Below are 10136 nucleotides of genomic sequence, written 5' to 3' on the forward strand. Positions count from 1 at the left end.
CTCCGCCCGAGGGGGCGGCGGGACCCAGGGCAGCCATCGGCGGGGGCTGAACCGCACCGGGGCGCGGAGTCGCGCCGCCCCGCAGCGCCGGGCGGGGGCCGRGAAGCTCCGCGGGTTCCCGCGCCGCTCCGCCCGCACCTGCCGGGCCGCCCCGCCTTCCCCCGGCCGCCGCTCCGAGCCCTCCTCCGCGCCCGGCCAGCGCCTCCCCGCGGAACGSTGCAGGAGTGGAGGGGGGCCTGGCCTCCCTCATCCCACCCCGGCATCCCGCCCGGCATCTTGGGCCCCGACGCCCCTCACAGCCCGCGAGGGAWGACGGCAGCGCCCGCTGGCACCTGCCCGCTGCCCTGAGGAGATGGCGGGGCCAGRGTCGGCGGGGCTGGGTCCCCGGCACTGGGGGTGCAGGAGGGGAGGGAGGAAGGGTGGGAGAAGCAGCTGGGAAGGGCTCTCCATGCCACCTGGGAAGGGCCCAAAGCCATTGGGGCGTGGCGCACTCTGGGTGCTTGGTCCGGAGAAACGCGGTGTTCCACGGCTTCGGTGGTGKTTAATGCTTAAACCTCATAAACCTAAAACCTGGACCCATGACTTAATGGCGTGCTGGGCCCGAGCTGCTCCTCATGGCCCAGAGCTTGCAAGAGCCGGCGCTCTGAGGCAGCTGGTGAAAGCTGGAGGGTTGGGGAAGGACTACAGCCTTCCTTATCCCTGAGCACGCAGCCTGTGCCCTCAGCCTGACCTGAGGTGTGCGGGGCACATCCCACCTCCTGCTAATTCACAGGTATGGATCAGAGAGATTTGTTCCCTCTCTCCCTGTTGAGTAATCCTGTACTTGGAGAGAAATAGGAAGCAGGGCCCCTGCGTTTTCAACTTCACTGAGCTGAAAAAGGAAGCCAGTGATGTGGAAATTAGGTTAAACCGCCTAAGTAGGCAGCTTTCTGCACGTAACTAATCTGGCTGCTGCATATAGCAGTGCTCAAGTGAATTCCAGCTCAGTGGGTAACACTGGGACAAATCCAGGTTCCTCTGCTTAGTTTGCAGGCAAGTGCCTGGGAGAAGGGATGCAAAGTGAAGAGAAAAATAGGGTGTGGAGGGGAATATGAAGCAGTTCTCCTCCATTGAAAGGGAGGAGCAGATCACCTCAGCTGAGGATGCAGGTTAGGTCCTGAATGAGACAAGGGGAGCAGCAGCTTTTAGACTTTGGCTGCAGCATCCAACTCCCAGTTTGGGTATCACCATGTCTACACCTCCCTCTTTCTTTCCCTGTTGAACAGAGATGCGTGACCTTGATTCTGTTCCTGCAAGATGCACCAAGAACAGATGACTGGCCTGGCAACTMATCTATGCTGGGTTATGAGCAGCAGCTGCAAGCATCCAGCTGTGGTACAGCTGTGGTACTGTGGCTTTCAGAAAAGGAGCAGCTCATCTCCAAGGTTACATTGAAAGACCAAGGTGAGAATGGGATCCTGTGTATTGCAGGGTGGTGAGGGACAAAGGCTGGATTTCAGAGTGGTGAACAGGGGTGGCCAGGAAAATCCCATCTGCTGCTACTGCATACAGGTCAACTAGAAGGCTACGCTGAGACTCACCTCTCAATTACCTCCAGGCACTAGTCAACCCATGCTTTTTTAAACAGACTATTATTAGAGAAGTGCTTGGAGCAGAGCCCCTGGGACATGTCCCACTTCCATTGACAGCAGCAATGTCCCGAAACATTGATGAAGATGCCCCAGTGCATCTTCACTGCCTGTTGTCAGGAGCAAGAGCACATTGAGAAGACAAGTGTCCTACCTACTTAATGCTCAATTAATCGAAAAAAAGTGGCACAGGAGCTAATGGTTCAAAGCTTTAGCTCACCAAACCTAATGCAGGGGACTTTGGCAATGTTATTTTGTGCAGAACTAGGTATTTCTTCCTTGCCATGTGCCATCACCCAGCAGGTATGAGGAAGGTCATTTATGTTTACCTGCTGGGGACAGAAAGAATGACATCATTAAGAGTTAACACATAAACAAACAGTGGATGAATAGCAACTAGAATGAGTAGACCCAGGAAGGAAAACAAATGGGAGAAGAACAACCTAAATGTAACCCAAAATCACAACTGAGGTGACCATTAGTGCAAGGATGGACTGTAAGAAGAGTTGGACTCCCAGGTACTGCATAGAAGCGGAGGTCATAGATGCTTTTAATATACATTTTTAGCTTTAATATACAGCTTCCTCTTTCTAATCTGACAGCTTTTTATTAATGTTCATTCCATGTTTATTAAAGAGGGGCTTACAGAGCTACCTTTAYTCAAAAGGGGGAAGTGATGAAGGGGTTATTTCAGATTTGCTGCAAGGGAGAAAAGAGAAAATTATCTGAGATATGCTGCAAGAGCTGTGTCAGGAAACAAAGGCAGAGATAGTGTTGCACGATAGGGTTGTAAGGCTTGTTCTGATAACTAGAGGACTTGAGTAAGCATTGAGATGCCCTCCCACAAGGACTTTAATAAGCCTGCGTGCTCAGCATGCTCCCTGGAACTGCAGCATGCATGCATTTCCCTGAAAAAACGTGTCCTTCTCTGTCAGTGAAAGGCAATGCTGAAGCTCTCAGCTGAGTACTGAATTTCTGGCAGTACAGAACAGTTCAGCTTCCAGCTGCTGCTGCACAGAGAATTAATCAGGGCTGAAGAACTGGAGCAGAGCAAGCCCCACAGGTTCCAAGATGGTGGTTRGTTGTCACCCTGATCATGTCAACAGCTGACAACACACAAGCTGCTCAGGGGAAGCAAGAGGAATTTGCTTACTGCTCTTCTCTGTGCTTTGAGTGAAAACACAGGGCACAGCTTCACCCCTCTGGTTCAGCCAAGTGGCTCAATGCAGGARGGAGCACAGCTGTTCTCCAACTGTAGAAATCAGTCCTGATTCAAGTTTGGTGCAGAGCAATTTTTTCTTCTCAGCTGAACTTACTCCAGTGATAATTGTTTCTTTTTTCCTTCCCCCCTGCCTGCCCTAATTCCACAGTTTGCAACAAGAGAAACAGATCCATTCTTGGCTGCCAGAGTAACAACCGTGAATTAGAAACCAACCTCCTTTGGAAATATAAAGAGGGAAATACCAGAAGCAGCATTACAAATTAACACTTCCATTTTGTCAAATTTCAAAGCAATAGAAATTCTAGGAGGTTAAAGTGGTTCAATTGGAGACTAGTAGCCCAAATAAGTAAATAATTCCCCCAAGTAACTTGCTCTGAGTGCTGTTCTTCAGCCAAAATGTTTCCCAAGGGGGCGGGTCAGGACGGGAGAAGAGAGTGAGGGAACCTGTCTGGTATACAGGATTGTTACCAGACAAGCTTTTTGCCCTTCAAAGGGGAAAAATTATGAATGTGGGAATTAGGAAATAGTGGAAAGTAGGTCTGTGAGTGAAAATGCTCAAGTCTTTTTTTCAACTGAAGCAGACGACCAGCCCGATTACAGTAGCTGGCACCATCTTCCTCTTTCACTGCACAATGGCACCAGTCTGAATGCCACTACAGCTGCATCCTTTCCCATTGATAAAAACAAGCRACAAAAGAGTGTAGTTCCAACATACTGTCTGCCTTGTGCACTTGTGGGTACACCAAGAAAGAGCAACATCCTGCGTTTTACTCTGCGTGGGCTTAAGGATGAACTTCTCTGAGGGGTGCCTCCTCTCCCCCAGACATCCAGAACTACAGGGAGAGAAAAGATGAAAGCCAGTTACCAGCAAACAGCTTCCACTCACAGACTAGTAAACCACTACAGCAGACCACTACAGAGCAGAGGGAAGGCTGAACTACTCAGCTGTGAGTTACTGCAGTGCACATAAGCCTAGACTGGGCTGCTCTGCTTACCCATCCTTACTGGAGCTTTCCTGTATCAAAACAYTGGAGATTATATGCCAACTCTATTTCCATTGCACACTCATCTATTTCTCCCTTTGTTAAATGGAAACACCAGAGAAAAGTTTGCCAGAGATCCTCAAGTCCTTTCAAAAAAAGGCCTAGACTCAGCTTGAAAAGCCAGGCAATACACACAGAMTGGGTGTCTGGGGAACAGGATACCACCCCTGCCCAGAGGTGACAGTCCTGTGGCTGGGAGACATGAGGGCAAGCAGCACAAGGGTGGCTGAACCGGCCTCCTAATAGAAATATCCACTGAAGATCATGCACAAATATGCTGCCTCTGCAAGTCCCACTGAGCAGCAKGGGCAGAAGGGTGGCAGGAACAAAAGGTACTGTGAAAGCATGGGGACAGATACATTTCTGACATACACAGGAAAAGGGATGGTGATGTGAGTTAGCATCCTGGACCAAGTGAAGAGAGAGGGATCAATCTGAAACACAAGACAGAGCATGTGGTTAAAAATTGTGCTGTTCCTGAAAATTGTCAGAGAAAGTGAAGTTCCTTTGCCTTCTGAACTACTGTGCCTTTGAAAAAAGTGCCCAGAACAGGCCATATATCACAGAACATTTGAAGGATAGCAGAAAATTGCAAAGAATCCTGCTTCGAGTCTAGGACAGGACAGATAAAAGTGCAAGACCCAATACCACGCTCCCATTAGACAAGCAGGTTCAAGCATAAGACATCACTCAGCACCAACATCAATTTAATTCTTCCCTCCTCAGGACAGGAACAGGGCAGATACTCCTGGAGTTACATCAGCAAGCGGAAAGAAGGCTAAGGGACAAACTGCGCTGGGAAATCCCAGCTAAACATGCAGGCAACAGAACCACTCTACTCAAGACAGCCCAGACCTGGATGGGGGAAGAGTGTAGTTCTTCTGAGTTACTGAGGTGCAACTCACCTCAGCTGAGTCCACTCAGCTGCCCAAAACTGTAACCCAAAGAACAGGTCCAGGAAAACAAAGCAAATCATCTTCTTGCTGTTCTGTCCTGTTCCTAAGAGGCAGCAGTTTACTGTGGCCCTATGCACCCCAAAAGTAGTGAAGGAAGCAAGTCCAAGTCCGTAAAACTACAGGGTCAATGCAATGGCTTTGGCTGTTGTGTTCAATACAGCATTGGAAACAACTGGAATGTCTCGGGCAACTCTCTGAAAGGGTGGCATATTGGCTGCTTCCCATGTATCCAGGATACCTGCAGGAACAGAAAAAAGGGGAGAGAAGCAAGAGTTAGTTCAGATGACAGCAGACTGCACATTGCTTCTTGCTTKTCTCTCTGGCCAGGTAGTGGTGATAGGGTGATAGGGTCCAGAACAGGTGAAGCACTTGCAGGCAATGGGAGGAGACATCTAGCCCCAAAGACTGGAATAGGAGTAAACACTTCCATCCAGAGACCACAGGGCACACATCAGAGCTTGTGCTTGTGGCAGGAAAACTGCACATTCCCAAGAGGAACACAGATCCTTTTGCTTTGAAGGTGTAAGATCCAGTCTCCTGCCGTTTGACCTGAATGCAGGTACTGCCAGGAATGGTGCTCTCATGATGGAAATGGATAAAATCCTGCTCCTTTTTCATCCTAGCACAGATCTTGCTCTTGGACCAAGATTCTCTGCTTTTATCCTGAGATACACTTGCAGATTAACATCAGGAGCTGCAGCTAGGCTGCAATGTGCAATTTTTATCACTGCAATCCAAACAGGTCATGCTTGGCAAGAAATCCACCAATACAAATGTCCTCAAGTCCCTGTCAATTACCATCTAATATAATAATTAGCTTACTGGGTAATCAGTTTTGGAGTGCCTTGAAGAAAATTGCTTGGAGTATATTTTATTCCGTTTCATCTGCCAAAAAGCTGCAGATCAGAACCTTCGCCAATAGAACAGATTCAGGAAAGAACAAATTTATACCTAAAAGGACTTGTAATGCTATGTATAACCCCTAATTATGCAGATTTATCAGAAAAATCACAAACAGGTCTGTCTGCCTAAACTCATATAGAGACTTGCAGAATTGCATATTTWGGGATCTGGAAATTCTCTAGAGGTGGGGTGGGAGAAGAGTTTTGGTTTTTTGGGTTTTTTRAGGAGGTTGAGACTTTTTTAGGAGAAAATAAGAAGAGACATGGAAGGAGGACCTGAACATGTATGGCCTGATTACCAGTATCAGCTGGGGAATATACAGCTTCTGCTATCTGTGCTGTACAACACAAAGTAAAAAAAGGTGTTAAAGAAGGAAAGAAGGAAAATGACACACATCTGGATCAGAGAAAAGCAACCTGACTTCAGCAATATTCAGCAAGGGACTGGAGATCTGCATGCAAGAATAGTCAGTGCTGTTACACCTCATTTGTGGGGAAATAATAAAGGTCCTGCCTCACAAATTGGGTCTTAAGTGCTAAAACTCAAAGCACAGAACTACCCCAACATTTACCTGCTGCCCTATTTCAACAGCTTCTAAAAAAAAACTAGTGGTGTTCACTCTAGAGTTGGAAACTGGCACAGATGTCCGCAGGACAGATTCAATCTGTCCAGCCTTTCTCTAGAGAGAGAAAAAACAACTTCTCTTCCCCCAGATCTAACAGGATATCTTCATATCTCCCTTGCTTACCTTCTACCACCTTGTGATAAGCAAAGTGCAGATAGAGGAGGAAAAGCATATGCAGAGCAGCAAGTGTCCCACACAGGATGAGCCGCTGGGTATGTCCCACGGTGCGTGACACCAACACAGCAACCTAGGAGAGAGGAGGTGATCAGAGACAAGGCAGCTGCTACCTGAGCCTCTGGCATTGCAGTCAGGAACAGAAGAAGAATCAGCCAAGCAGTGAATCTGCTGAAATGCTGCACTGAGTCTTTTTTTCAGTTTTCACCAACAAATATAGAGTAATTTGACACTGTTTTGTGTAGGTGAACCTTGCCCAGTCTTGCCAAGAGTGCTGGATGCTCAGGCATGACTCTCCACAGCAACAAGGACTGAAAGGGAGTAAATACACCTCCTGCTGGCTGTAGGCATGGGTGAGGATATYAATCCAAGCAGCACCTCCATTCACCAGTGGCCAGATTATGCAGAAACATTGGGCTGTTCTCCACAGCAGCTCGACTGGCTGTGAAATGAACCACCAGGCCAAGGAACAGAAAGCAAACAACACTTCCCTCCCTTTTTTTTTTTGTCCCAGCAAGAGGAGGAGCCCAGGCTGCCTGTCCCTTACCATTCGTAGTGTAGAGAGTCCACCAACAACCAACCAGAAGATATAGAAGAGGGAGTGGAAGTGGATATTATAGGTGACAAAGAGAGTGATGCAGTGTCCGAAAAGACCGTAGCCCTACCAAAACAAAAATGTTCATGTTACAAGCACCAGTCCCACACAAAGGGCCATTGATCAAGAGCATGMACAGCCTATACCTGCAACACTCCACCACGGAAAAGCCTCACAAACCACTCATTCAGTGCCCAACAGTCAACCAGAACAACAAGTTTAACAGCATAACAGCAGCTCACACACAGATAATCTGTCTAAAGGATTCACAGGCATSTCAGAGATTACGACAACTTGGGAAACAGCAAAGATCTTCCAATTCTAGAGAAATAATTTTCTGGGGGTGGTTTTTTACCACCAGGTTCTCAAATCAGAAAGTGCAAAGCAGAAGACCTCCACGAAGGAACTGCCTCTTTGTACTATTGCTGTGCCTGGGACAGGGCAGGTCAGAAAGCATCCTAGAATTCCAGGTAGTCCCAGTGAAGTTACCTGGAACAAGCAATTTACAAAGACTTTTCCCATTTTTTGGGAAAAGCTTATTCTGGAACACCATGCAGCCAATGTGCATCATAGGGCAGCTCCATGAGTACGTACCAACAGTGACAGCATCTGCACCATCGTGATTTGGGCATTGCACAGATATGCCAGGAAATACATGAAAGATGAGACGCCCAGCCAGTAACCGAAGCAGGTGCCAATGGCTGTGCCCATCAGTGTGCCTTCCCTCTGTGGAGACAGTGTCAGGATGAGGAGAACTCAAAGAAGTGACCTGTCAGCACCCACATTTCACCTGAGAGTCCCAGACCTTTTGCAAACATTATCAAATAGCTGGCTAGCAGTGTTCAGGAGGCCACAGGACCTACACTCCATGCTCTCCCAGCAGCAGAGTGACAAGATTTTCTGGTGCATCCCTCCTCCCACCCCCAAACCAACATATTTTTCCTCAAACCAATCTCCATTTCAGCAAGACGCTTATTCAGTTATGAAAGAGCTTTCCTCTCTATTTCTAGTGTCACTACAGCAACGCAGAGCCCAGTCAAACACCAATTATCACTGAGATTTGACATACAATGATGGTGTCTGAGGTCTTCATTCCATGCAAAAGAATGGCCACCAGTGTGAAAACCAGCATGAGGGGTCCGTACAGCTCGCCTGCAATCTTCTACAGGAGGAGACAGGTGAGAGAAAGTTTGGTTAGTGCCCCTGAATACCAGGGTCCCCACCACAGACAATGTGAGACAAGCACTGGATGGAGTTTAACCAGTACAGTGGTTAGGGTTARGGTTAGTTAGGGTTAGTGGCCACAGGGTTATCACCTTAGTGGCTTAGGTGAGAGCACACTAAGATTTGGAACAACCATGGAAAGGAATGACCAACATTTTCAGGAAGATGATCACCTAACAAACTCAGTCTTTAATAACATGGATTTTTTCAGTTTTACAAGGGGTCTGTGGGACTGTCACTTAGCCATGGAGTCTGATTCAGCAAAAGGGAACTCACCTGTGGGAAATTAATCATCTTCACAGGAATCATGGACTCCAGCAGTCTGCATCAGAGGAAAGCAAGGAATGACAACAGGATGGTTAACAAAATACTTCATAAGTAAAAGATCCCAYGCACCCATTACCAGCATTTGCTGTCGTGTTCACAGGTCTTGAGGGACAGARATTCTTTCTAAAGGGTGACTCAAGGTCACTTAAGAAAAACCACTTTGCTGGGGAGGGGTAAATTCAAGGAAAAAGTTTAGGGATCCACTCAGGAATGAGAGATCATTGACAGAAGAGCAGGAAGGAAAGGAAACTTTCCTCATAAAAGCTCACAAAACTTTGCCTTGTTGGACACAACTGTGTTGCAAACCCAAGAGAAGCCACATAAGGCAGCCAAGTAAGAAAAGAGCTCCTTCTCCTTCCCTGAGTGGCAATGCCGGGTGACAGGGCTGCCAGCCCAACCACGGGAGCTCACTAAGGAGAGCGGGACAACGCAGTGTGTTTCCCCATACGTGTGTCCTCCTGCAGGGTTGACAGCCCTCTCCTGCTCGCTCGGAGCTGATAGCCAGCCTGTTGCAGGCAGGGAGCCGCTGAGTCCCTGTGCACCGCGCCTGGGACTGCCCACCTGGCTCGCACTTGGACGGGCTCCACATCGAAGTAGGGCCGGAGGATGTCGATGTTGGCGTAGAGGCTGAAGGCCCTGGAGGCTTGTCGCTTTCCCACCTGCCACATCTGCGGAGACAAAGGAGCGGGCAGCGGCCGGGCGGGCAGGCGGGGACCCCAGGGGCTGGGGCCGGCCGGGACACAGCGCTCACCTGGTCAGCGACCTGTCGGCCCAGCTGCCCCCGCAGCCCCTTCATGCCCAGGAACTCCCCGTCCTCCTCCTCGCCGGCACCCGCCTCGCCCTCCGCCTCCTCCTCCTCCTCCTCCTCCTTCATGCGCTGGTGCATCTCTCCCATGTCCTCGAAGCTGGAGCCCGACGTGTCGTCCATGTTCTCCATGTCGATGACGGCGGAGCCGCCACCCTGCGCCGGGGCAGACACGGCGTCAGCACCCTCTCGGCCCGGCCCCGCCACCCCGCCACCGCCCGCGGCCTGGCCCCACCTGCATGTTGTCCTCGAAGCCGCCCCATTCGGCGGCGGGGGCACCGCTCCTGCCGCCTCCCGCCGCCCCCGGCGCGGCCATGGTGCAGCTCCCGGCCCCGCCGCGCTGGCCCGGATGGGCAGGAAGCGGATGTGACGGCGGCCGTGGAGCACCGAGCACCGCCCGTCGCCCCCATGGCGGCCCGGCGGGGCGCGGACGAGATGCGGGACCGCGTGGTGCTGGGCGAGTTCGGCGTCCGCAACGTGAGCGAGCCCGGCGGGGCGGGGCGGGGGGCACCCGGCGCCCGCACCCCCTCACGGCCCCGCCTGTGCCCTCTCCTCGCAGGTCCACACCACCGACTTCCCGGGCAACTACCCCGGCTACGAGGACGCCTGGGACCAGCGGCGCTTCGAAGAGGTG

The 10136-nt window shown here is 50.4% G+C and overlaps 2 protein-coding genes across 3 annotated transcripts in view; one reads left to right on the plus strand and one right to left on the minus strand.

Annotated features, from left to right (window-relative positions):
- Positions 1-2129: 2129 nt before the first annotated feature.
- YIPF3 (Yip1 domain family member 3) lies at positions 2130-9862 on the minus strand. The gene is made up of 9 exons (XM_057370177.1): positions 9738-9862; positions 9449-9658; positions 9259-9365; positions 8647-8692; positions 8216-8308; positions 7741-7872; positions 7099-7212; positions 6501-6624; positions 2130-5087 (listed from the first exon to the last, which is right to left on the minus strand). Exons 1-9 carry the CDS (start codon positions 9816-9818, stop codon positions 4966-4968), a joined length of 1029 nt encoding a protein of 342 aa, XP_057226160.1. The 5' UTR covers positions 9819-9862; the 3' UTR covers positions 2130-4965.
- A 16-nt stretch (positions 9863-9878) lies between these two features.
- POLR1C (RNA polymerase I and III subunit C) overlaps positions 9879-10136 on the plus strand; it is a 4260-nt gene continuing 4002 nt past the window's right edge. For both annotated transcript variants that reach the window (XM_057370192.1, XM_057370202.1), the window contains exons 1-2: positions 9879-9979; positions 10062-10133. In XM_057370192.1, the coding sequence (XP_057226175.1) occupies positions 9911-9979; positions 10062-10133 (141 nt within the window). In that variant the 5' untranslated portion in view covers positions 9879-9910. The remainder of the gene's footprint in view (positions 9980-10061; positions 10134-10136) is intronic.

Source organism: Malurus melanocephalus, unplaced genomic scaffold, assembly GCF_030028575.1.
Source record: "Malurus melanocephalus ecotype Western Australia unplaced genomic scaffold, MMel_1.1 scaffold_5, whole genome shotgun sequence".
Classification (NCBI taxonomy): domain Eukaryota; kingdom Metazoa; phylum Chordata; class Aves; order Passeriformes; family Maluridae; genus Malurus; species Malurus melanocephalus.

What these genes read in the sequence shown, in the direction of transcription:
- YIPF3 (XM_057370177.1), bottom strand. Translation starts at nt 9,818, where the DNA reads ATGGCCGCGCCGGGGGCGGCGGGAGGCGGCAGGAGCGGTGCCCCCGCC. An exon ending in CCCGTCCAAGTGCGAGCCAG is followed by an intron (nt 8,693 to 9,258) that starts GTGGGCAGTCCC and finishes CCTCTGATGCAG; the next exon opens with ACTGCTGGAGTCCATGATTC. An exon ending in TGCAGATGCTGTCACTGTTG is followed by an intron (nt 7,213 to 7,740) that starts GTACGTACTCAT and finishes TTGTTTTGGTAG; the next exon opens with GGCTACGGTCTTTTCGGACA.